This window comes from Schistocerca piceifrons, chromosome 4, assembly GCF_021461385.2.
Source record: "Schistocerca piceifrons isolate TAMUIC-IGC-003096 chromosome 4, iqSchPice1.1, whole genome shotgun sequence".
Lineage (NCBI taxonomy): Eukaryota > Metazoa > Arthropoda > Insecta > Orthoptera > Acrididae > Schistocerca > Schistocerca piceifrons.
The window spans coordinates 360,479,547-360,507,210 of NC_060141.1; the positions used below are offsets into that span (position 1 = coordinate 360,479,547).

Genomic DNA, 27,664 nt, shown 5'->3' on the forward strand with positions numbered 1-27,664 from the left:
CGATAATAGAGACCAGTCTCAGTGGCCAGATGCAATGGTCTTGTGTGTGTGTGTGTGAGAGAGAGAGAGAGAGAGAGAGAGAGAGATGTGCTTGCATGAAGGTCTTTTGGCTGAAAGTATACTTGTTTAGCAGTCTTTGTTGTGCTAATCTGTGACTTAACATCTCCACCATGAAGTGAGCTGTAATATTCAGGAGTTGTGGTTGCAAAATGCTGCCACAAATTACATACATAAGATTGGAAAAAACTGGTATGAGCCAATCTCGAGGACGATTAGTTTGGATCTGGAGAAATGCGAACACACTGACCCTGTGATTACTCTTGGAAGATAGGTTGAAGGGTGGCAAAGCTATGTTTATAGAATTTATTGATTTAGAGAGAGCTCGTGACGTAGGCTGGTATGCACACTTCAAAATTTTGAGAGCAGCAGAGAGAAAATACGTGAAACAGAAGGTTACTTATAACTTGTACAGGAACCAGACTGGAATTGTTAGTAGTGAAGGGCATAAAAATTGTAGAGAGATATTACAAAGCATGTGACTAGAGTAAACAAATTCAAGTGGAAGTAGGCTGCAGTAGTGACAGAGGAAAAAAGGCTTAAGCAAGATAAACTAGCATTGGGACAGCATCAAACCAGTTTTCAACAGACCTTTACATCAGAATTATATGTTGAAATGAGTGTCTATGTAATGGTCATCATTTTGGCTTAGGTCAGATAACAGGGAAGTTGTAGCTAAATTTGTAATAATTACAGCTAACTATAGATGTAATAAGTAAGATTATCTTAAAGAAAAGTTCAGCTGGATGAAATGACCTACCCACTAGAGTGCTAAAACAGTTTCTAGTATAATATCAGGATCTCTCTATGTAATAATTAGTCTGTCATTCGAAGAGTGCTTGCCAGTTACACTGAAGTCGGCGTATGCAGTAGTAAACATGTTATTCCAGAAAAGCTCGAAGGTAGATGTAGGAAACAACTGATCAAAAGTCTTCTCCCAATCTTTTCAAGCTGCAACTCAAATCCAAAGTGTTATAGAAAATTCTAGTAGTATCCCTTGAAATCAGTTTGGCTTCCAAAAAGACGAGAATAAGATATTGTTATTAATGAATTTATTCAGAAAATGTATTTATCTTCAGACAAGTCTCGAAAGTCACAACAGTTTCCTGTAAGTTGTATGAAGTGAAGAAGAAAAACCATAAGAACATATTTTGAAAAAAATTAACAGTCGCTTCAAGAGATACTTCTGAGAAAAATCTGTATGGGGAATCAAATGAAATCTGTGACTTCATTGAGGATCTTAGTAGGGAGCATGCAGCATATATAAGCAGATGTAGATGTTACTTCAGGTGTGCCCCAGGGAAGTGTGGTGAGGCCTTTGCTGTTCATGTTGCATATTAATGACTTGGCAGACAATATAAATAGTAGCCTCAGACTTTTTGCTGATTATGCAGTTTTCTGCTATGAAACGCTATCAGAAAAAAGCCTCACAGATACTCAGTCAGATCTTGAAAAGATTTCCAAGTGGTGCAGAGATTGGGAACTCAATGTAAATCTTTAGAAATGTAAAACCGTGCACTTCAGAAAACACAGAAACAGTGTCCTATAACTAAAACAACAATGAATCACATTTGAAATCTGTCAACCTTTGTAAATATCTGAGTGTAACAACAATTTGTTGGAATATGAAATGAAATGATGAAGTAGGCTCAGTCATAGACATTGAAGAAGATGGCAGACATTGATTAGTAGGATATTAGAAAAATCCAATCTGTCTATAAAAGAGATTGCTTTCAAAACTCTTTTATGAACAATCCGGATATATTGCTCAAGTATGTATGGTATATCGTATAGGACTAACAGGAAATGTTGAATGTACACAAAGAGGACAGCATGAATGGTCACAGACTCGGTTGACTCATGGGAGGGTGTTTCGAAAATAATGAGAAACCTGAATTACTGACACATGCAGATAAATAATTATCCTGTGAAAGCATAATTAGAAAATTTCAAGATGCAGTTTTAAATTACAAATCCAGGAATATACTAAAACATCCTACCTATTGCTCCCTCAGCGTGGGTGCATGTGAGATTCTATTCACACATAAATAGAAGTATGCATACCATTCCAATGTTCAAGATGTTCATTTTGTTAGCATTAGAGCCATTGATGTTATTATTTTGAGACAAAGCTAAAATTATCAAAAGAAGCACAAGTGTTGGGTTAGTGAATATGTTTAGCATTGTTGTGTATCTGAATACTGTAGAAGAAATAAAGAAGGCAAGTAGAATGCTGTTTATAAACCTTACTTGCTGGTCATACAGTGAATTCACACTAATATTTCATCTTACTGGACCAATGTCAGCAAAGGAGTATATGGCATACAGAGATGCTATACTGGTACTGACAAGCATAGCCTTCATACGTTGATTTCTTACTGCTGGGGACAGTTGCAGCAGTTTGATGATCCGGTGCTCTTCTTCGAATTGTACAAGTTGTGTACCTGTTAGAAGTACGAAGTCTTTTTTTATTGGCCAGGGTTGACTTTTGTTTCCAGTTATACTTATTTGTGAGGAATTGTAGACTGTAATTTCATTTCATTCCAATAAGTCAGTGAAATTAATCTACCAGAAACAAAAAATTGCATGATTAATCATTGTCTAAAAATTCTTTATGTTTCTCATTAATCCTTTTGACCATTATGCTAATGCAGGGGAAAATTGAATGGGTTTGACAAATGAATTTTTAACTAATCATTGGTAATTTTTTTAAAAAAAGCAGGAAATGAGTAGAACTGCAGTCAGGCACACAATTGTATCACAAGTCTCCCTTCCTGAAATGAGGAAACTATGTTGCCTGCACATGGTGACCCTGATGTGCACAGAAATTAGATACTTGTATGACTTTGCCTCGTTTGAGCACTCCCATGCAAGTTTGTGCTACGGCTGCATGCCCCTACTGCACATGGAAGACTGCATTTTAATTGCAAGGACAGAGGCATTTAAGCAGTCACTCTTTCTGTGTGCCATACACAAATGGAACCGGTAGTAGAATGTGGAGTATCCTCTCCAGCACCCTTCACTTAGGTTTATGGAGTAAAGATATAAAGGTGTTGAAATTAAAGTGGCAATTGCAGTAACAGAAGCAAAGCTTGCAGAAGATGACAGATGACTTTTCAGCTCAGACAGAACAGCAGGTTGCGGAAGTACAATGCCTTGGTGGAGAAATCTGGGACAAAGGAAAATTGGGAAGTTAAATGGGCCTAGTACATATGTAAATCAGTTTAAGATGCCTTAGGAAGTAGGTGCAATGCTCTAGAAAAGGGGTTTGCAAATAATTTTAGTTTGGTGTCTGGATACATTCTAAATTTTTATAAAAAAGAAACCCTCATGTTCCTTATTAATTTTTATTTTCATGTGAAATGCAATAGATTGGTGGAATTGTATTTATCTGCAGTCTTGAACCAGATTTTTAAATTTATATTTACACAGGGACCAGCTTATGCGGAGAGTATCTAGAAGGGGCGTGGATATTAATTTTCAGTGAGCAATATTGGTTCTTCAAAAAATTCATTATTGAAAATGAAGTTTCATTAACGTAGTATGTTGTGGCGTAACAAGACAGCCACGCCTCTCGGAAGTAGCCGAAAGGCACGCGCTAACTCACGCAGGCTAGAGATAGGTCTGAAACGGGATACGTAATGAATGCTATAAAGAAAAGTACGTAGCTGCTGGAATACTTAACTTTAATCCATCCTTGTTGTACATCGCTATTGACGATACAAGTGAGACTCTATAGATACTAATGGCGCCTTGTTAGGTCGTAGCCATTGACTTAGCTGAAGGCTATTCTAACTATCTGCTCTGCAAATGAGCGAGGCTTCGTCAGTGTGCATCGCTAGCTCTACGTCGTCCGTACAACTGGGGCGAGTGCTAGTAAGTCTCTCGAGACCTGCCGTGTGGTGGCGCTCGGTCTGCGATCACTGACAGTGGCGACACGCGGGTCCGACATGTACTAATGGACCGCGGCCGATTTAAAGCTACCACCTAGCAAGTGTGGTGTCTGGCGGTGACACCACATAGTAGCCAGGCAAATGGGTAATTTTTTTGCAATTTCCATAGTGTTCTGGGACATGTTTACTCCAAAATTCTTTGGCGGATGAAATTTTGTATGTTTGCAAGGAAATGTGTTCCTGCAGTTCTATTATCTCCATTTGGAGTAAATTGTTGGAAAGGTAGAAGAACCGCACAACCACATCAGTCCTTTCTGCCACTGGAGAAACTTCAGGAGCGATTTTAAGAATTGCAGCAACTTTATTTTTTTATTTGCCAAAAATGTTCAGGCACTAATAAATACTGTTGTTCTGCAGTAAGTAAGAATGACTGAATCACACTCAGATATGAACTCCTGAAACTCTTTGAACTGTCTGTGATGAAGAGCAGAATGAGACCTTATAAAATTAATCACCTCTATCGACCTGTCCATTACTTCTTTCAGAGTGCCACTAAGTTTTCCACAAAGGGCTTCTTGGTGAATAATGCTCTGCTAAGATAGCAGCTCAGCATTCTTATCCTTGATTCTGTTTTTCAGGCCCTTTTCTTTGCTGATCACTGGGGCACTGTCAGTTGAAAGTGACACCATTTTATGATAACTAATATTTGATTTTGTCAAAGTCAACAGAAGCCTTGAATGAATCTTCTCCGCAAGTCAGCAATATTGCTAATAGTTCTTCCCTAAATGCTTTACTTTCAATAACCAAAAATCATTTGAAAGTAGAATTTGTTCGTCTTCAGTGATGTCACATCATTCAAGTAGTATGGCATAGCAGGGGACTGTCTGCAGAAGTTTGAGCAAATTACTTTTGTTGTCAGCAGCCAAAATTTTGGTTTTTCTTGGATTCCTTCTTGCCGACAATGGAATACTTCAAATTGCGGCGCTCCTAAAAGTGTCGCAGCCACTTCCAACATATATTTTTTTAATAACTCAGATTCTGAAAATGGCATCTGGTGTTTATTAAGCATCCAATACGCATGCAACACTGCTTCAGTAGATTTTTCTTGCCTGTTCATATAGCAGCTTAGTAAAGCCAGTTTTATTTTTTAAGAAGCTAGGTATGTCTGAAGTTTCTTTGGATAAGCTCAAATACTTGGAGGAAAAATTAGGATGACAGTGGTGATGAGTTTTTTCATAATGTCACTTTAAATTGGTACTTCAACAAGAGCGACAGTTTTGTTGCATATGAGGAAAACTGGAACAGTTCGAGGCCTATCAGGTGACGTAAAACACTATTGTTCAGTCCATTCAGTCAAAAACTTCTGAGTGTCACTATCAACTTTACACTTTTTAGCAGTCACCTACATGCAAAAAAACGTTATAAGCCTTGACAGTAACAAAACAGTTTGAGAACAGCTCTGTACAAGATCGCAACAACTGTAACAAAGTGACGATAAAGTTTGTTTATTGTATTTACAGGATGATAGTTATTGAACCGTATGAAAATAAATAAATTAGTTACAAACTACAGTGTTGGGTTATGACATGTTCAATATGCCTGCCATCATTGGCGACAATGTGGCACATACGAATATTGAAATTCTGCCTGACCCACTGAAGTGTTGGAATATCGATGCTGTTGATGAATGGCTCTTTTCAGCTCTGCAATGATTCTGGGGTTATTGCTGTACACATTGTCTTTAATATAACCCCACAAATAGGAGTCGCATGTGTTCAGATCTGGAGAATATGGCAGCCAATCGAGACCCATGTCAGTGGCCTCTGGGTACCCCAGAACCAGAATACCATCTCCAAAGTGCTCCTCAGGACATCAAACACTCTCTTGCTTCGATGGGGTTGAGCTCCGTCTTGCATGAACCACATCTTGCCGAAATCGGGGTTACTTCGGGTAATGGGGATAAAATCATTTTCCAGAACTGTCACGTACTGTTTGGCAGTCACTGTGCCATCAAGGAATATCACACTGATTATTCCGTGACTGGACATTGCACACTACACTGTAACCCATTGAGTGTGAAGAGACTTCTTGATCGTGGAACGCGGATTCTCAGTCCCCCAAATGTGCCAAATTTGCTTATTGGTGAAACTATCGAAATAAAAGTGGGCTTCATTGCTAAACGATACCAAATGCGCGTACTAACTCCCATCATGCCCTGCAGCAAACTGCCCAGTTTGAACATCCTACCGCAAACCGTTCGGAAGTTCTGACGATTTTATTTCTTATAATTCAGTAATTGTTACCCTGTTATTTTGCTCTTTATAAAAATTCTGCTACCTGCCACAAAGTGCATGCCATTGCATAATAAACGAATTGCTTCCATGTCAAAGTGTATGTTGGTGCACTGCACATTGTATGCGTGTCCAGAAGATAAAATTGGAATTTCACATCAAAGTTTCATAAATTGGCATTAGGCTTTTGTTAAAGTTGCGTGCTCTGATTAAAAGAGGATTCATAGGTTGCCAGAGTCAGAGATTGATTTATAAAATCTACTACTTCGTTCCATAAAATTCTTTGGGTGTACAGAGCTTTTATGTGGATCAACACAACATGTTGTGTTGATTCGCCACCAAGCTCCCTTCTGCCCCCATCTTTCTTGTGCTACAGAATGTAGCAACTATGTATTTAATCTACATACTAACCATTAACAGCTCAAATCAGTCACACAACTACTTGCAAAATACTATAAAATGATAAGGGTGGAGCTCAAATGAATTGTTTTGGTGTTTTTTTAAGTAATTTGCTTGGGTAATTTATACTTTCAAATACATTTTGGAGGGCCAGTTGCCAACTGTGGCTCCAGAATATATACTGCTGATGCCAATTTCCAAAATCCAAGATATGACAGAGCAATATCCTGAAAATAAGCATTTAAGTAGCAAGGCATGTGGAAGATTTTGCTAAAATAAATGCAGAGATGAGGGATGCAGAATTAAAAAAAAAAAAAAAATAATAATAATAATTCGATGATAGTTTCCTTAGTGTGTTACAGTTCTAACAAATAAAGTCATCAGGTGGCATTTACTCAGAGAATGTTTTACAGTTTTATTATGTCTACCTGTATTGGTGAACTGAAAAAGATAAGATGAATTTTGTCCGTGGATACTTGCAGGAAGAATCAGGTGCATGGGCTGTCATAACTACATAAAATCAGAATAACTGTCTAGCATTCAAAGACATTTTCTTGTTTTGGTAATGGATTTCAACCAAACGCTGGGCAGTGAATTCAGCATTATTGAATACAGGGTCAAATCCACATACCAGTATCACACCAAAGGAATGTGTAAATATTGGGACAAAAACTCATATCTGAGGACCAAGTAGAAGATAAAGAGTAAGAGTTTGGCTCCACAATTAGCAGTTGCAGAAGAACTGGCTATGATTATATGTTGAGATTCTGAAACATTTGTTTACTGCTAGTAAAATTGAATCAGTCAATCATGAGCGAAGCTGTTAGACCAAAAGTACTAGGAATGATGGGAAATATTTGGGGTCATGAAATAGTGAAGATCATCATTTCCAACATGATGTGCTCCCACAATAAATTATGGATGAAAAGATAATAAGCAGGGGGAGAAGCAGCTGCACCAGTAAGAGAGAAATCTGTCCTGGGGATTCGGTCAAATATGGTAGCAATGAGGAAGATATGAAAGAGTATTTGAGAGAGCTGGAAATAAACATACGGGTGCTTTGACCATTACTTGGGTCAGGAAGGGTCATGAAGATGAATAAAACCATACTGGACAGACTTTAACAGACTATGCCCCTGACAAAGTATTACAAGATTTGTGCTACGAAGAACAGGTAGGAATTAAAGAGCTGGTAATGCCTATTGTGGAAACTAAGTGATAAGATTGGAGATCAACACATTGACTGATATTGGCTGTGCAGTTTCAGCCATTTGATCATAATTTTATCAGTAACTAATGGAAATAGAAATACCACCAAACATGCCCTGTGTATGACAAGAGATATGCAAATTCTGTTCGAAATAAATGTAGGAAATGAAGGAACAAGGGTAACTAATTTTTACATTGCAGCAGATGAAACATTAACAACACATCTTTCTGCTCCCCTATCTCTTGGTAAATTTTGTGCTTAAGGTAAACAGATTGAGCTCGAAAAGAGCAAAGCTTGATTTTCACCTGTGTAATTAGGTATTTGGATAAGATGTGAAACAAGATTAATGCCAATGGAGAACTACACTTAAGCAATCGTATAATTACAAATTAATATGGTGTGGCAAGTGTGATGGGAAGTGGTTCAACAACTCTTCCACAACAGTGAATATTTTATGGATAATTCTGTTTTGTGCATTGTATGCTATAATTTATTATTATTGTTGCAATATCTGTTTCAGTGTAACGAGAAATTATTTAGACTGGCTTACATGCCTTCCCTGGGGTTTAACAAGTGAAGAAAACTTGGACATAGAAAGAGCAATGGAAATCTTGGATGAAGATCACTATGGTATGGAAGATGTGAAGAAGAGAGTGCTTGGTGAGTTTAGATTCTCTATGGAAGTAGTTTAATTTATAGTAAAAGGAATAATTAGAAGGTTTTACTCACAGCAGGGAGGCATGTTACTCTGCATCAGAAGGACTCATGAACAAGAAATCGCTTTACTTGCCCAGCAGTGGGATCTTGGAATATAGTTGTTGTATATTAAGTATGTGTTTATGTGAATGGTTCTTCTGATGTGTAATTTTTAAAACCTGCTGTAGGATGCCCATGACTCCTGTAGAAGTTAATTTTTTACAATGTTGGGTAGTCACATAACAAGCATTCATTTTATGGTATATACATTCTACAGTTAGGTAAAGCATGTTTACCTCCTGTTATTCATAGAGCCTCGATTACATTTTGGATGAGTACTGTCTTGTGCAAACTAAAGGGTGAAAAAAGTTTGCATGACACCTATGATTTTTATGCTGTGCCTTAGTAACTTGTGTCTCTCTCACTGTTGTTGCTACATGTTCACATTTCCTCTGATTAGGTATGCATTCATACACATCCAGCATTATGGTTGTAAGTTTGCTAACATATGATGGGGATAATGCACTGAGACAAATCCTTCAAAGACTGTTGTACATGTCTTGTGTCTGTCCTAAAGATCAGTATTACAAAGACTTAACTAGTAATGGCAATACCAGCTGGTAAAGCATGCATATTCATCCAGGTAAAGCGTGCACATTCATCAAAGTATCTGAACCTTATCTTAGATAGCTATCAAAATCGAGGATCATTATGAATGTACAGCCAAATGCTGTAGCAAGAAAAAGGATCCTAGAAAAATTGATGCGGCAGAAGATAAAATGAGAACCAATGGCTTGTGTTTCTCTGGAGTCAAATATGCCTGCCCAATCTGGAAAAGATCTGCGCATGTGAAAAAAGTAGATATTGTGCTGTGTAGTAGCTGATTACAAGGAGACACCAGTTCCCTACAACCTGTACAAACCAGCAAACACTTCTGCTTCCACAGTGCACTGACCAGCTCATAAAATACAATGGGAAATCCAGGCAGCCCTTTCACGAAAGGCATGCCATTTATTGGTCAGAGGAGACATTTGTTGTACCAGAACTAAAATGAAGAAAGACTCTCAGTGAGCAGTTGTGATACTAATGAAGACCAGCTTACCAAGATTGGGACATCAATGATGAATAGAATGTTCTTTTTGAATGTCACCAGGTCTAAGACATTAAGCACATCTTAGAGTGCCTTGCTTTTTAAAGTGTCCTGCTGTGTGGTGGCATGATTGAAGTAACACTGTTTATTGAACATGAACTCAATTGAGTACAGTTTGAGGACAAAGTTCATGCAAGTTGTAAAACTGCGAATGTACTTTTGTGATGATTGAAAAATACAACGGAAATGAATTTCTGTGGTGATTAAATAATACAATTGAAATTACCTTATGTGCCAGTTATGTTGCCAATGCACACAAGGACGATGTCCTAATTGTTGGTAGAGGTGATTAGCAGTGATAGCAGGGTCTTCCAGATCAGTGGTTGCACAGCATTACCTGGGAGTCCGGTGACAGCCAAGATGGCAGTGTTGGTGCCCTTGGCATAGTTTCACTATGTGGCTGGTGATCTGTCTGAAAGCTAAAGTTGAGCTGGCTGTCGAGGGACTCGGCGGTGACTTAATTACTCACGTGGAGCAACACAGGCGTGCAGCCATGTGGACACATTTTTTAGTTCTCCTTTATTAGGTATGCATTCATACATATGATTTAAAGTTGTAAGAACACGTAATTAACAGAAGACTGAACTCTCATAATGGATTAATTGTAATGCATAGCTACTTAGGTTTTGAACTGCTGATCATAGGCTGTATATAAGAATGAGAAAGCCTGTTATTCAGTTGTAATGTACACAAGACATATAGCGACATGGCTTGCCCCTCTCACTCTCTTGTACCTTGTCTCACAGTGCCAAATGCTCTGTTCTCAAACAAGGTGATTTCTTCTTTATGAAGGCTCAGTTTTTTCCCAGTACTTAATAAAACATATACATTTATATTTTGTGTGAAATGACCCTAATGTGCCATACACTGTCTATTTCAAGCTAGTGTGTGTGTGTGTGTGTGTGTGTGTGTGTGTGTGTGTGTGTGTGTGTGTGTTTTATAGATCTCTGATGTTTGGTGTTCTTTATTTGACAGAATTTATTGCTGTAAGCCAGCTCAAAGGATCAACACAAGGCAAAATCTTGTGTTTCCATGGACCTCCTGGCGTGGGCAAAACAAGCATAGCACGCTCAATAGCACGTGCTCTCAACAGGGAGGTATGTAATTATTTCTTGTAGAGTGATTAATAATACTAATTGTACCTGAAACAGCAGCTTCACAGTTTACCAAATTCACTTACCTCTCCAGCTTGGTTGTAAAAGAATGTTGCAGTTTGTAAATGTGATTGGCCCCTTAAAAAAAGCCTTATTGCAGCGGTTCCCAACCTTTTTCGACTTGCGAATTCCTTCTGTGTTGGGTGAATCACTGGCTTGAAATATACATACAGTAGACATTCATAAAATTCAGTTCTGAGCAAAAGATTTAATAACCTTAAATTAATTTAAAACCTTAACTTAAAGTTACAGCTCACAAGTTATGCAACATGTGGGCCTGGTTTCCATTATAACTACTCGCCTCTTCTGTGGAATTCAGTGAGAAGGTTGTGCCTGAAGTCAGGAACCACAGAAGTTAAAGTCTCAAATCACTTCCAGCACAAAGTCTTTTTCTGTATTTATTTTTGAAATAGAAATGAGAAGAAAACAACTGTCCACTCAACTGTGGATGAAAAGGGTTATACAGCCATTATGGCTTTATTTGCTAACACTGGGAACTCCTTTAAACTTAACCAGAAAGCAGTTAATGACAAACTTTTCTGTAACTGAAAACCAGTGGAAATTTCAAGAGGTTGCTCTTTTTCATTTACGCTTAATGTGTATTCTAAAACTGTTGACTCTTCAAAGGGATTGTGAATCCAGTTGTTGTTATTGGACATAGCACGGAAATATTCTCTGAAGTTTTTTCCTGAGTCTCTTCAAATGTTCTTTAACCTTGTTCTTGGCATTTTTGTCCAAAGAAAGATGATTGTCCACCAGGAAATTATGAATGGTATCAAAGCATGTAGTTTGATTCCTATTGAAATACATTTCCCAAAAATTAAGTTTTTTAACAAATGATTTGATAATGTCTTGAGCAGTATAAATGTTTATATTTGAGCTGTGGAGACATAAGTTTAAACCGTTAAGTTTTGAGAAAATTTCTGCCAAAAAAGCTAAAGCCTGATCCAGATTTCACCTTCCTTGTACTTAGAGTTGTGATAGGTGTGGCTGGTGAGAAAAATGTAAACTTCATCTTTAAGTTCACACAGTCTGGAAATAGTTCTACTTTGAGATAGCCACCTAACTTCAGTGTGACACAATAAATACTTATAAATGCTTTGCGTTTCCTCACAAAGAACTGCGTAGATGTAGGAATTTGTAGGGTGAGCCTTAATAAAATTAATTTTTTTCACTGCATCGTCCAGCATAGATTTCAAACCATTATGTGTGTGTTTAGAAACAAGAGCATGTCTATGAATGGAACAGTGTGTCCAAGAAGCATTTGGCACTAACAGTTTCACTTTGACGACACAGTTGGCATAGCACCCTGCCATAGATTTTGTACCCTCTGAACAAATATGTGCACAGCGAATCCTTTCTATTGAATTTTTGTTAAAGTATTTGTCGGTTAACTTAAATATATCTCCTCCCATAGTTCTCTCTTTTAATGGTCTGCAGAATAGTAGCTCCTCTTCTACAGACTCCCCGTGAATATAACAGACAAAAAGTAACAAAATTATTAAATTGGCAATATCAGTTGATGTGTCAAGTTGAATAGCAAAAGAACAGGCACAGACTCTTTCCAAAATTTTATTTTCAACATAATGTAACATCTATTGAATCCGGAGGTTGATCGTATTGTTGGACAGTGATATCATATTGACTTTTTTGTGGAAGATTTTCCAAGCGTTCATTGTACTACATTATTTATACATAGCAATACTATAACTTCAGCTATTGAATGAGGTTTTCAGTCAGAACAATTCTGTAACTATCATGATAAGATGCTTCAAGAACATTCTTATTGTCACTGTTTGAACCGGATACAAAAGTACTTAAATTCTATTACTGTTCATTAGCCTTTTGTATTTTAAAAAATCAGAATATTTGTGTACATGGGTGGGGTGTTCAGTTTCTAAATGGTGTTTAAGAAGAGAAAGTTTCTGACCACTGGTAGCAAGAATGTCTCCACAAACAACACACTGTTGTCTTTCACAGTCCCTGTCACGTACATATGAAAATACAAGCTCAATGTAATTAGGCCTAACCTCAAAACATGCCATTATGGAAAAGAGTTTTGATGAACCACTTGAAATATTCTGCGAACCGCGTGGGAGTTCGTGAACCATAGGTCGGGGCAGGGGGTGGGGTGGTGGGGGGAGAAAAAAAGAAACACATGCTAAGATAGTTTTTGTGTTGTGTCGTGTTTATTGGATGGCATATTATAATTTAATTCATTGTTTATTTACACCATGTGTTTGAGATTCAGATATTTACTTAAGGTAATTGAAAACTGCGTTAGAGATATTTTTTGTGGACTCAGTTTGAATTCGCGTTTCACTAATCCCAAAGTCCATTATTGTTGTTGTCACTTGCAGAGGAAAATACACTCTCTTCAGTTGAGTTGTACATAGCAATGGCTATGTCAGTGGAAGAATGACAAATTCGTAGATAAGTAAAGGAAAAACATTACATTATTATGAAAAGGAAAGTTGCCACTAACCAAGATGCTGAGTTGCAGATTATTGGCACAACAAAAAGACTGTCACAATATAAGCTGTCAGATCACACACACACACACACACACACACACACACAAACTCACACCCATGAATGCAGCCTCTGGCAGCTGAAGACAGCTTAAGCCACTGTGTGTGTGTGTGTGTGTGTGTGTGTGTGTGTGTGTGTGTGTGTCATCTATTTTCGACAAAGGCCTTGATGGCCGAAAGCTTATATTGTGAAAATCTTTCTATCTGTGACTCATCATCTCCGCTCACACACACACACACACACACACACACACACACACGAATGCATCCTCTGGCAGATGAAGTGTGTGTGTCGTCTATTTTCGACAAAGGCCGTGATGGCCGAAAGCTTATATTGTGACAATCTTTCTATCTGCGACTCAGCATCTCCGCTAAATGGTGAGTAGCAACTTTCCTGTTCATAATATTGTTACATTCCATCCTGGATTTTCCATTGTTTGAATAACAGAACATTTGTAGGCATGTTGTATATATATGCGAGCCCATTAGGACTACGCAGAGTACTTAGTGGCATGCATTTGCCTTTCTTTGTGCCCATACTTTTTTCATTCTTTTGCTGTGGGCTTCTTTTCTTTCTTGAGACCACGTTGTTCCAGTCTTCTTCTTTGGTTTCTCCTCTTGGTCAGCTTGCCACTTGTGAATTTTGGAGCTGAAGATTACCCTGTTTTGGATATCCTCTGGTGTAATTTCTGCTAGTTTCAGATCTGTTTTGATTTCGCCTATCCATTTCATTGGGTCTGTTTTAGATTTACTCCTGTTCTCATAGAATTCAACTATTTGCTTTGTAAGTCTGTCCGGATTCTTTCTTTTGATGTTTCTATAGAATCTTAATCTGCATTTTCTAGTGTCACTGTGAATATTAGAGTATTGTTTGATTTCCTATTTGTCTCTGAGCCGATACTGTTCATCTACAAGTTTTGGGTCTAAAATTTTTCTTATGATCTTCCATTCCTTTTTCTGAATATTTTCTATGTCTGTTTTTCTGTTTAAAATTAGTGTGTCTGATCCATATAGGCATTCTAGTTTTATGACGGTATTGTAATGTCATAGTTTTGTGTGCTTGGAGACACATTTTTTCTTGTAGACATCTTGAGTGAGTCAATAAGCAGTGTCCATCTTTTGGCATCTGACTTCAATGGCTTTCATTTCTATTCCATTTTCCTGAATCGTTTCACCGAGATATTTAAATTGTGGGACTCGTTTAATTTTGCAAAATTTTGTCTCCATGGACGTTGGTGCTTGTTTGTTGCAAGTCATGTACTCCGTCTTTTCAAAAGATACTTGCAGGCTGACTTTTTCGCAGTTTCTTTCAGGAGTTCAATTTGTTTTGTGGCTGTTGAAACATCGAGAGTTAAGGTGGCTAGACTGTCTCCAAATGCTAAGCCATCTACTGTAAATTTTCCTGTGCCGAGAGTAATTGGTTGGTCAATCTTGAGGACTGATTTCAGTTTGGGCCATTCTTGTATCACCTTTTCAAGGACGCAGTTGAACAGTAGTGGAGAGAGTCCATCTCCTTGTCTTACTCCTGTTTTTATCTGAAAAGGTTCTTAGATTTCCCCCACAAATTTGACTTTAGATTTTATGTCTATCAATGTCTGTTGTATGATTGCAAGCGTTTTCAGACCTAAACTGTGTTCTTTTAATATTTGGAATAATGATTGATGATCAGCTGAATTGTAGGCTTTTTCAAAGTCAGCAGATGTGCAAACTACATCTTTGCCACTTATTCTCTGATGTCTTAAGATTAGTTTTAAGTTCAGAATTTGCTCTGGACTTGAACAGCCTGGTTTGAATCCTGCCTAATATTCTCCAATTTTTGGTTCTAGTTGTTGTTGTACTCTATCGAGAAGGCATTGGGATAGAACTTTGTAAGCTACTGATATCAACTATAGGGGAACCTATAGTTGTTTACATCCAATCTATCTCCTTTCTTGTGTAGAGGATGAATTAATGCATTTTTCCAGTCATCTGGAATTTGTTCTGATTGCCAAATGTCTTCTGTTATTTCGGTTCTTTCTTTTATAGTATTTGGGCCCACTGATTTGAGGATTTCTGCTACAATTCCATCTTCACCTGCAGCTTTATTGTTTTTAAGATGTTTGATCTGGCTGGTGATTTTCTCTACATCCGGTGATTATGAGTTTGGGTTTGTGGACTCAGGTTCCTGAGGCGGAAATCTTTGTGTTGGTTCTGGGCAGTTCGTCAGTTTTTCAAAATATCTTGCAAGTCCTTTGCAAGTTTTGTGATTGTTCAGTGCAAATTGCCCATTTCCTTTCTTGAAGCAAAGATTTTGTGGCTGATATCCTGTGAGTTTTGCTTTGAAATTCTTGTAGAAATTTCACATGTTGTTTCTTTCTAAGTCTTTCTCGATTTCAAGTAGCTGGCCCTTTTCGAATTTCCTTTTGGTCTTTCTGATTAATTGGGCTGTCTCTTTCCTTACTGACAAGAATGTTTTGTAATTCTGCTCAGTCTTTCTGCTGTTCCAATTGCTGAGTGATTTCTGTCGAGATTGGATTGCTTGTTCACAGTCTTCTTTCCACCAATTTTTTGTGCAGTTTTGATTAGTTTGCTTCCGAGTTGCTTCCAGTTGTAGAATTCCAATTGGTAAATTTATTTGATTTTAACTTTATCAGTTAACCCAAAGGGGGGAGCAGTGCTATGTGTGCCATCTGTCTGTGGATCTTGTAAACTTTGTTCTGTGTGTTATCACATTTTTAAGTGTTTTTCTAGTGTATTTCTGAGACAGCGATTGGGGACCATTCCAGAAATTGCCCGAACGAGTGAAAACCTGCCAAAAAACCACACTCAGATGGGCATTTGCAGCCGACCAACAGCTTTCAAACCTCTGGGCAGATTCAGTCTAGTGTATTTACTCGGATCTGAGCCACACTTTTTTTTCCAGTGGTTGTAATCCAAAAAGCTGCCTGTGGCTTATAATCGAGTGCAAAGTAAGTGGAAGTTCTGAAAAATGTTGGTAGGTGCTGCCACAGCTGACTTCTGCCATCGAATGTATGTTGCACTACACAGGTATGCTTTGCAGGCACAAAGATAAAACTGGTGCCAAAACCTCTGCATCAGTAAATAAATTAAAAAAATAGGGAGAAGACAAGCTTTTTTTTCTCTGCCCAGAGTTTCGACAACCACATTTTCATACATTAGCCAACAAAGTAAATAGAAATTCCGTATTTTTCATCTTCAAATGTAGCAGCCTTTCAAATATTCGTAGCACAAAAATAAATTTCTTTACTCTAAAATACCAACAATGCACAAGGCTTTAGGATTGTTGCATGAGTTGATACGCTGGGGCTCATTAAGATTTCATGTAGCGGCACCTATTGCTTAGTGGAATTTTGTAAAGTGCTTGTTGGTGTTAGTGAACCATAATGAAGCGCTTACATTATAGTGCCAAATTCAAGAGGGGAGTTGTTTCTTTTGCGGAACAAAGTTCTAATCGTGCTGCAGGTCTGTGATACGGGATTGATGAGAGCAACGTCAGATGATGGCAACTGCAGAGAGAGAAATTATTTGAATGTTCAAGTAGCAGGGAAGCATTTAGTGGCCCAAAGTGTGGCCGATATCATGCACTAGAAATGATTTTAAATGAATTTGTTAAGGAAGAGCGTCAGAAATTCGTGCCTGTGAATGCCGAAATTTTAAAAATTAAGGCACATGAAATTGCTAGAGAGCAAAAAATTGAAAATTTTAAGGCTAGTCGCAGATGGATTGATCTGTTTATGAAGCGCTGGGGTCTTTCACTTTGGAGGCGAACTTCAGTTGCACAGAAGCTGCCAAAAAATTATTAAGAAAAACTTGTGGAATTTCAGCGCTTCATAATTAGGCAGTGCACAGAAAAGCAGTATCTTCATGGTCATATAGGAAATGCTGACCAAACTCCTGTATATTTTGACATGCCGTCAAATTATACAGTTGACGCCAAAGGAAAGAAAGACATAAGTGTTCTTACCTCACGGTGTGAAAAACAGTGGATGTCAGTCATGCTTGCTTGCACAGCAGATGGACATAAATTATCCCCATTCACAGTTTTCATGCGAAAGACTTTACCAGAATTGGAAGTGTATCCAAAAACTGTAATTGTATGAGCAAATGAAACTGGGTGGTTTTTGGAGGACATGGTGCTGGAATGGATTAGGCATGTGTGGAATCGTCGTCCTGGTGCAATGCTTGGTTTACACTAGTGATCTCTGGTTTGTGCAGTCTGTTGGTATTAGATGCGTACGAAGGCCATACAGCACTTGCAGTAAAATGAGAATTAGAGGAAAGCAAAATGGGGGCGGGATGATGTCAATTCTGCAACCACTTGACATCTGTTTGAATAAACCATTTAAGAACAAGCTTAAACGCATGTACACAGAGTGGCTTTTGAAAAGCGACAGACAACTGACACCAACAGAATGTGTAAAACACGCGAGTTTGTCGCAAGTGTGCCAATGGATTTATGATACATGGAAGTGTGTTCCAAATCAGATTGTGCAACAAGCATTTAAAAAACGTTCGATACCCAATGCACTAGATGGTACGGAGGACGATGCTCCACATGAAGAAATGAGCAACAAAGAATCGAGTGGTAGTGATTCAAAATCATGACTGATATTTTAAACATTTCTTATAGGATGTATTACAATCCTAATAAAATTTTGTTTTAAATTTCAATGTTTAATTTCTAAGTTATTTTCATTCTTATTTTATAAGTGTTGCTACTCTGCATTGCACAGGATAGAAAAGTGTGGAGAGCTGCATCAAACAAGTCTACGGACTAAGGACAACAACAACACACTCTGCATTTGAAGTCATAACTAAAAATCTACTACGAAAATCTGACTGGCAAGACTGTTTGAGATGTTTGTCAAAATGGCCAACTCTACGTTCTGAATTTTTTCCTACCTGTGGCAGGAGATGGTTGCTAATAGGAACTTTTATGAATCGTGAATCACGTGCAGTATTCTCTTCACCATAAGAATAATAAGAATGTAAACATTATGCCATGTATTCTTTTGTGTTTGCTGCTATCTCATTTAAATCCTGTGTGCCTAATAAACTACGAAACTAGAGTGAGACAACAGCAAACGCGGAAGAATGCCGCTAGCGGTGACAGGTCGTAAACACTCACTATTAGAATGTGACAAACAATGCATGACACAGTACAATAATGCATTTTCAGCTTAGTGTCGTAAACACCTATAACAAAGAGAATGACACTTATCAGATCAAAGCAAAATAAGCAATCGATTCAAAGCAGATGAAGCACGTGAAAAAGGAAGGATAACCGTATAAATACAGACGGAGCACCTTATGCGTAGCAATGGGTATGTGGAAAGCTTAACTGCTAAGCTTAAGACTCGAACCAAACTATTGTAGCTGTATCTTCATCCATTCAACCTAAATTGTGTCCCATGTTACAATGGACCAACTTTGTTTCGATTTGGAGGTGTGGTCTAAAACTTTTCTCTCCCCTTGAATTTCGAGTCTCAAATTTCAGGTGCGGCTTAGATTCGGGAAAATTTCTTTCCTTGATTTCAAATCTCATTTTTCAGATACGGCCTAGATTTGAGTAAATACGGTAAGCCTGGCTCACCATGTGGTCTCAGAAGCCAGCGTGCTGCACTTTAAGCTATTCAAACAGATAGATATTATAATGGTGCTGTTTGCAAATGTGTGTATGTGTGTGTGTGGGGGGGGGGGGGGGATGTTAACTTGTGAGAGATTGTGCTGCTGACTTCACTGTTTTATAAAAATAACTGTACACTATCTGTATTAAAAAATGAAAGAAAATGTAAATGCTATGCCAGTGTAAATGGAATTAAAACTTATTCTTAGTTGATGCAAGACTATAGAAACTATCTTCTAACTATTTTTGATTGAGATACAGCTTGTCCATAATAAAATAAATTACCAGTGACATTAGAACTGCTGAAAACAAAACCAGACATGGCAAGAGTGGTCAAGTGATAACCATCAAATTGTCGCAAAAGTCATGACACTCAGCCTTTAAACATCCTCAGCAGGAAAGCTAAATGTAGTTGATGCTCTGTTCAGTTGTCATTGAGTTTTGGTGCTGCCATGTAAACAACAGGAAGTGGTTACTTAATGCTAACATTCTGTTCCTGTGAGCGATTGATGTTGTGATTGTAGGTGCCGTCTCCCCACACCCCCTCCCCTCCTCCAAATGAAATTAAAATTTAAGTGTGTGTCAAAAGGATAGTGTGATGAGAAATGGTGGTAGTTTATTAATCAAAGTAGACAAGATACTCAAAATTGAAGCTGCTTGCTAGATTGTTTGGGCAAGACTCAGTATGAAGGTTGAACATTAACTTATTATATGGATCCTCCTATTGACAGCTGGACTGAAAAATTAAGAGAAGACCTCAGCTCTGTAGTATGTAAGTTCCTCAGACATACTGACATTATCAGAGGTGACTTTAATCATCCAACAAGACACTGAGAAAATTACATTTTTGTAAGTGATTGATGTAACAAGGTGTTCTGAGAAACATTATTAAATGTGTCTTCTGGCAACTGCCTATAACAGGCAGTTTGAAATACCAACCATGAGGGGAAAAGTATTTGACCGAATAGACATGTCTACAATAAGGGTAGCAGAAGTAAGACACAGGACTACTATCCATTGTCTTTGACATCCATTTGTTGTAGAATCTTTGAACACATATCGAGCTCAGACATAATGAAGTATCTCAAACAGAATGACCACCTCCACACCAAACAGCATGGATTATGAAAACAGCACTCATGGGAAACCCAATACACACATTCTGAAAGCCAGGAATCAAGGTGTTTGGTAGGTGCAGTATTTCTTGACTTTTCAAAAACCTTGTAATTGGCACCACACCTACACTTATTATGATAAGTATGATCGTGTGGGATATCAATTGACATTTGTGACTGAATTTTGGTAGGGAGGTCACAGCATGTTACCTTGGATAGACTGGCATTTTCAGATGCAGAAGTAACAACTGATGTGGCTCAGAGAAGTGTATTGGGATCCTTGGTGTCCATGTTGTACATTAAGATGTTGCAAAGAATGTTGACAATAAACTCTGACCTCATGCAGATGATGAGAAGTATTGTCTGAAAAAAGCTCCACAAACATTCAGATGGATCTTGATAAGCTTTCAAAATGGTGGTACCTTTCTTCAAACATTCAGATACATAAAATTGTCCTTATTACAAAATGAAAAAAAGTAATATTGTTCAATAACAATATAGGTGAGTCACGATTGGAATCAGTCAACTCGTACCACAGTGTAACAATTTGGAGAGATATGAAATGCAATGATCACATATGCTCAGTTGTGGGTAAAACAAGTTGGGGATTTCAGTTTTTTGGTAGAATAGTAGAGAGATGCAGTCAATCTACAAAGGAGTTTGCTTAGAAACCAATCGTTTGACCCCTCAAAGAATATTGTTCAAAAGCGTGGGACCCGTTATAAGTAGGTCTATTGTTTGATCCATGGGAGAATATCAGGGAGGTGCTGAAGAAACTGAACTGGCAGACACTGGAAGATACCCACAAACTGTTGTGTGAAATACTACATACAAAGTTTGGAGATCAAATTTAAGTGATGAATCTAGGGATATATCACAGTCCCCTATGTATCGCTCCCATAGGGATCATGAAGGCAAGATTAGACAATGTTCAGAATGAATTTCCTCTCTGCACCAATTTGAAGCTTTCTGGCAGATATAAACTATTTGCCAGACCAAGACTTGAATGTGGGATCTTTGCCTAGTGCAGGCAAGTGCTCTACTGACTGAGCTATCCAAGCACAACTTATGATCCCCCCTCACAGCTCTACTCCTGCATGTACCTCATTTCCTACCTTCCAAACTTGTTCCAGATTCAAGTCCCAGTCTGGCATACACAGTTTTAATCTACCAGATTCAAGACTAGACGATTATATTACGCACAGAGGCGTTTGGAAAATCATTCTTGCTGCTCTCCATACATGAATGGTATGGTAAAAAGTCCTGATACGTTGGGATGTGCCCCGTGCCTGGTGTGCAGAGTATGAATATAAGTATTGGCCTGCAGCTGTTCACACTAATAAATTAATTCACAGCAGTATGGTTTAGTTACACACATAATATGACCAGGCTTATGTTTATTACCGTGACATTGGATACTAACCAAATTCATCTCATTGTGCTAACCAAATTTACCTCATTGTGACAAATTGTGAGAAGCATTGAACGTTACATAAGGAGAAACAAAAAGCCAGTAGTATTCTGTAACTGTCATAGATGCCGGAGGTATTTACACAACTACAAGAAAAATGCCAAATTTTTCTATATTTTTGTTGATAACTACCAATTTTTTGTTACAGTGTTAAAAACTGCTGTTTTGCACAATTTTTTGTGTTAACATTTAAATGAAATTTTCATGTTCCTGTGTCATCAATAATACCACCACCACCACCACCACCACGTGACACCCATTGCTAAATACAGGCCTCCCCCTGACTTTTCTACCCATTATGGGCTCCTGCTGTTGACTTCCATGTTACTCCTACATGTTTCCTAATGTTGTCTGTTCATCTTCCATTTGCTCAAGTCTCAAAATTCAGAAAAAGCTTCCATCGACCATCCATTCTCACTTGTGTTTGTCCTGTCCACCTCCATTTCATTTTCATTACAGTAATAATTATGTTATCTAATCCAGTGTGTTTCCCAACCCCATTTATTTGTTTTCATGTATTTTATAATTATTCCCAACACAAATCTTTCAATCTACTGACCAACCCATAGTTTGTTAATATTTTTTGTGTTTACATCTCATTGTCATAAGTCAAAACTGATGATACACACTTACGCAAACAATGTGTTTCAGTCGCATCAGTAGTTCTGCGAGCTTAATTTTATCCCTATGTACAGTATATTATGGTCAGGCCTCCCTGTGTCGGGCCTCAGTGCCCAGAGACAGTGACCATGTGTGAATGTTTGTGTGTTTTCTACATCAAAAGAAGGACTTCATTCAAAAGCTTTAATATAAGAAGCAGAACTTTGTTGTTGTTGAAGGATAATGTCAGTAGTTGTGTGTCTTGTTTCGTGTGTTCTCAGGTAGTTGTTGTTTCAGTGTTGTAATTTGTATCATTTAATTCTTTCTTGTTCACAGTATTTTAGATTCAGCGTTGGAGGTATGACTGATTTTGCTGAGATTAAAGGACACAGAAGAACCTATGTAGGTGCTATGCCAGGAAAGCTGATTCAGTGCTTGAAGAAAACAAAGACAGAGAATCCTCTTATACTGATAGATGAAGTGGACAAGATTGGCAAGTAAGGTCTAGTATATAATATGACCACTGTTAAAATCTAAGAGAAATGAAATTTAAAAAAGCAAAAAAGTAGCACGATATCAGTTTGTGAGGTAAGGATTTTTAGTTCTGCTATTCATTTAGTGGGGGAACATCCCAGCTTCAGTAAGGAGCTTACCATCAAACTTCTTGGACCTTGCTTTTCATAGTCAGTGTTGGTACCATGTGAGCTTACAAACACAACTCCCACCTCAGTCTCGCAGCTTCAATTTTGTCAGTACCTTTCTGCTACTTTCCAGGTTTCACAATAGTTGTTCTCAAGAGCTTCTTCAAGCAACACTTCTGGAAGGAAGGATGTTGTGAAGAACAGGCATAGCCCTTGCCTAGGGCTTGTTTGCAGAATGATTATTTCATGTGCACTATTTTGGAACTTCCTGTCAGAAAGGAAGTTGTAAGGATGGGTCACGAGTTGAGTGTGGATAGGCCTAGTCCAATTTGTTAGTGTAGTGGCTGTGAGACAAAGCTCTGCGTTTGAGTACCAATCCGACACAGAGTTTAAATCTGTCAGGAAATTTCTGTACAGTGCACAATGCAATACAGACTCATGTATGTAGCCATCTTTTTTATTAATGTAAATCTCTGCCCTCTGTAGTGATTAGGTGACCATTCTTACACTGGTGTTATAAGCAAGACACCTCTTTTGTGAGATGATGGGCCCAAACTACTGTTTTGATTTTACTTAACATGCTGAATTTGTTAGTCAGCCCACAATCATGTTTGTGTAATTTAGTGAGTTGAGTCATTTCTTGTGTGTGTGTGTGTGGGGGGGGGGGGGGGGGCTGCATCTGTGCGTGCATGCATGCTGACGTTTCCCCAAGAGCTGATGGTTTATTTGTGCTTGTGAAGAGCATTATGGAAGAGAATTCTCATGATATTTATGTTGTCCAGTCCTTGCAGCAAAACTTCAATTTTATGGCTTTTACCATTTATTATTCCAATTTCCTGGCCCAATGAGCTTGAAAGCCCGCTAGAAAACACAGGTCTAGATGACAACCAGTAGGTGGCGCTCCTAAAATTTTCAAGCACTGCTGTCACCGCCTCAGCGCTACGTGTTGGCCTCACTCTCGTGCCAACCCATCACTGCTTGCGGCTGTGCTGTAAAGCTAACTGCCCAGGGTCCCAGACATCTGTCATGTTCTGACTATGCTCTTGTATTGATCTTTGCACTCATTGGTGTTTGGTTCCTGATATTGCTATGCCTAGGCTCTCTATTTGGTTCTCTCTTATGACTTATTATTCTGCCATGTTGTCTTCATTGTCTGTCCACCACTGTTGTTGTCTTTCCGTGTTTTTCGGCATCTCACCATTGATGCCCTCGGCTGGTCTGCTAGCGTCTCCTGGTCATGTCTGATATGGTACTATAATTATGTAACTCCGTACACAGTATATTGTAAGTGAGCAACAAGGGAAAAAGAGGATGGGCTTAGAGGGATGGATGGGACAGATTAACTGAAGTTATCATTTAAGAAGAGTATTGGTAAGACATAGTTTTATTTTCATTAATTCCATTCCTCCTGCTTGCAAAACTTACATAGCTTGTGTACATTAAGTCATTTTGTGAAGCACTGGAAAAATAAGTAAAAGGTTACCAAGACTCAAAAATTGTCATTTACCAAACTGAATGTTTCGCTAGAAGTGCTTGGAGTTGTTGCAGCCCGGTGTGTTTCTTCTTCCTTGCTTTTAAATTGTAGAACTAACTCTATTCTGCTGCATTCTCATACATCTATTTATCCAAGGGTCAGCCATTGACATTTATATAGCTTAATAACATAATATCTTGTTATGTGAACTCAAAAAATAATAAGACATTTATGATTTGATTTTTAGGGGTTATCAAGGAGATCCCACCTCGGCATTGCTGGAAGTATTGGATCCAGAACAAAATCACAATTTCTTAGATCATTATCTAGATGTTCCTGTTGATCTTTCAAAGGTAATTCACATGAATTTGCATTATCTAGAAAAGTACGCTTGTATTATGGTGAGCACATTTATGAAATTTACTTTTCTGCCAATTATATTTCAGGTGCTTTTTATTTGCACAGCCAATGTTACAGAAACAATCCCAGAGCCATTGAGAGATCGAATGGAAATGATAGATATGTCAGGTTATGTCGCTGAAGAGAAGCTTGCTATATCAAAACAATATCTTGTTCCCCAAGCAATGGCAGAGTGTGGTCTAACTCAGGACCAGGTATGATTTACTTTTACTCAAATTAGGTGTAATTACTACTGTGTGAAATAATAAGTTTGTGATATGTTTAAATCATATAATCTGCTATGTTAACAAAATAGTATGACCCATAAATCTCTTATAAATGCTCATTTTAATGAAGAATGCCGTTCAGCCCACACAATAGAATACCAAGCAACAGCATCTACAATAAGAAAATAGCAAGCTAAGGAGCATATACAGTTAGTTCGTTGTGTGCTGTAGAATCACTCATTATAGCTATATGTGGGTTAAAGAAAAGTAAAATGCTGTCGTCAACCTTTCTGTCAAAACCCTGACCTTTGCAGACATCTCAGTACTTTCTAAAGGCCTCACATTTAGCCCAAAATTTAAGTGCAGCTATGCTGGACTTGTACAATGCTCTCATTCCTTTATGTGTTGTCTGAAGGGGACACAGTTCTTTGTCATGCACTCCACGAATAATAGCCAGCCAAAATACCAAATAGAACCTGTTTAAAACAGTTCCAACCTCCCTCCATCTGTGATCCTCCTCCTCCTCTTCTGCCTAGTCACATTTCAGGAGTTCCTCACTACTAATCTGGCCTCACCATCTTTTCCTAAATATCCCCACTGTGGTCATGAATTGTGGTGACTGTGTGAATGAGGATCTCCACCAAGTTCTTGGTACCTCTGTATATAAACCTTACAAACATGATCCCAACCCCTCCTCAGGGCCTTAGGTCCCTCCTAAATCCTGACACCTGAAACCATCTTCCTCATCACACAAGGAACCTCTTGGACTCCTAACTTTTACATACTCCCCACTGCACAAACCCAACCAGACACTTTCCCCTACTGGTCGTCCCATTGTGGCTCGTTACAATACATCCACAGAACGAACTTTTGCCATTGTTGGCCAACACTTCCAAACTATTGTCTGTAATCTCCCCTCTTACATCCAAGACACTGCTCACTTCCTTCACACCTTTTATCACTTTCTGTCCTGTTACCTCCTGACTCCTTGATGGTCACTGTGCGCATGATGTCCTTATACACCAATGCCATGCCCGTGACCTTATGGCCTTGGAACCTTTCCCAGTGTCATCCTGATACCAAACCACCATCTCTTTCATAATCCTCGTGGCCCACCACTTCAATTACTTCACTTTTGGAGATCAAATCTGTAAACAAATCAGTGCTGCTGCTGTGGGTACTCACATGGCACCATCCTTTACCAAGTTAGTTATGAGCCATCTGGAGGACTACTTCCTATATCCAGTCAAAACCAAAACCCCTTTTTCTGGTTCAGATTCATTGATAACATTTTCATGTTTTTGTATCATTGTGAGGACAACCTCACTTTCCTCCATATCCTCAACATGCACTCCCAAATCCACTTCACCTGGTCCTTGTCAACTCAATGAACTTCCTAGATGTTAATCTCACCTTTGAGATGGCTCCATAAATACGTCTGTTCATATCAGCACATCACTCACCCTCCACTTTGACAGCCGTCACCTGTTCCATGTCAGAAAGTCTCTTCCTTACAGCCTCTCCCCTGTGGGTGCCATATCTGCAGTAGAAAGCAGGAGTTGTCAAATAAGCTAGTAACGTTGTCAGTTCCTTTATTGACAGCCAATATCCTACCCATCTTTCCCATGTCATCTTCTCCTCTGACACCGGTAATCCTGTTAAACAGTCACTGACCACCACTTCTCTGACTATCCAGTATCACTCCAGCCAGGAAAAGCTCAACCACAACCTTCATTAGGGTTTCAACCACCTCTCCTCATGCCATGAGGTGAGTGATATCCTACTGAAAGCCGGCCGGTGTGGCCGTGCGGTTCCAAGCACTTCAGTTTGGAACCGCGTGACCGCTATGGTCGCAGGTTCAAATCCTGCCTCGGGCATGGATGTGTGTGATGTCCTTAGGTTAGTTAGGTTTAAGTAGTTCTAAGTTCTAGGGAACTGATGACCACAGAAGTTAAGTCCCATAGTGCTCAGAACCATTTTTTTCCTACTGAAAATACTACCCGTGTCACCTAAAGTAGATATCCTTGTCTGTCCCTTTTCCAATCTTGCTTGCACCCAATTCTACACCCCATGGATCATTCCCTAGTGAGTGACCGAAGTGCAAGACTTGTCCCATACACTCAAGTACCAACTCCTACCGCAACCTAGTCTGAGGCATTTTCAACTCTTTAAAAGGCAGGACAAGGTGTGAAAGCAGCCGTGTTATATTAGCTACGCAGCAATTGGTGTGCAGTATTCTATATGGGCATGACAGCTAACCTAATGTCTACTCACACGAATGGCCACTGCCAAATGGTGGCCAACCATGAATTTGACCATCCATTTGCTGAACATGCGGCACACCACTACATAGATGGCTTTAATAGCTGCTTCACTATGTATGCCATCTGGATACTCCCTTCCAGCACAAATTTATCTGAAATAGGCAGGTGGGAATTGTCTCTCCAGCATATTCTGCATTCTCGCAATCCCCCTGGCGTAAACCTCTGCTTACCTGTTTCTTTTCCTTCTGTTGTCATTCCTACCACTCTATTCCTGTCCAGATCTTGTACTGCCGTCTCCCACCACTCTTCCTCCCCCCTCCACATGTGGAAATTCTCTATCCCTCTCCCCCCTCTTGCCCTTCCTCTTTCCCCACTGCCTATCCACCCTTATACTTTCTCTCCCTCCTCCCTATCTCCATTTACACCTCAACCATTCTCTAGTTTACCCCCTCCCTCTCCCCTCTCT

The 27,664-nt window shown here is 38.8% G+C and overlaps 1 protein-coding gene across 1 annotated transcript in view; it reads left to right on the forward strand.

Moving 5' to 3' along the window:
- LOC124795316 (lon protease homolog, mitochondrial-like) overlaps positions 1–27,664 on the forward strand; it is a 155,019-nt gene that overhangs the window by 113,109 nt on the left and 14,246 nt on the right. The window contains exons 8-12 of the mRNA XM_047259287.1: positions 8,371–8,510; positions 10,672–10,793; positions 22,530–22,690; positions 24,556–24,661; positions 24,755–24,922. Of these exons, the coding sequence (XP_047115243.1) occupies positions 8,371–8,510; positions 10,672–10,793; positions 22,530–22,690; positions 24,556–24,661; positions 24,755–24,922 (697 nt within the window). The remainder of the gene's footprint in view (positions 1–8,370; positions 8,511–10,671; positions 10,794–22,529; positions 22,691–24,555; positions 24,662–24,754; positions 24,923–27,664) is intronic.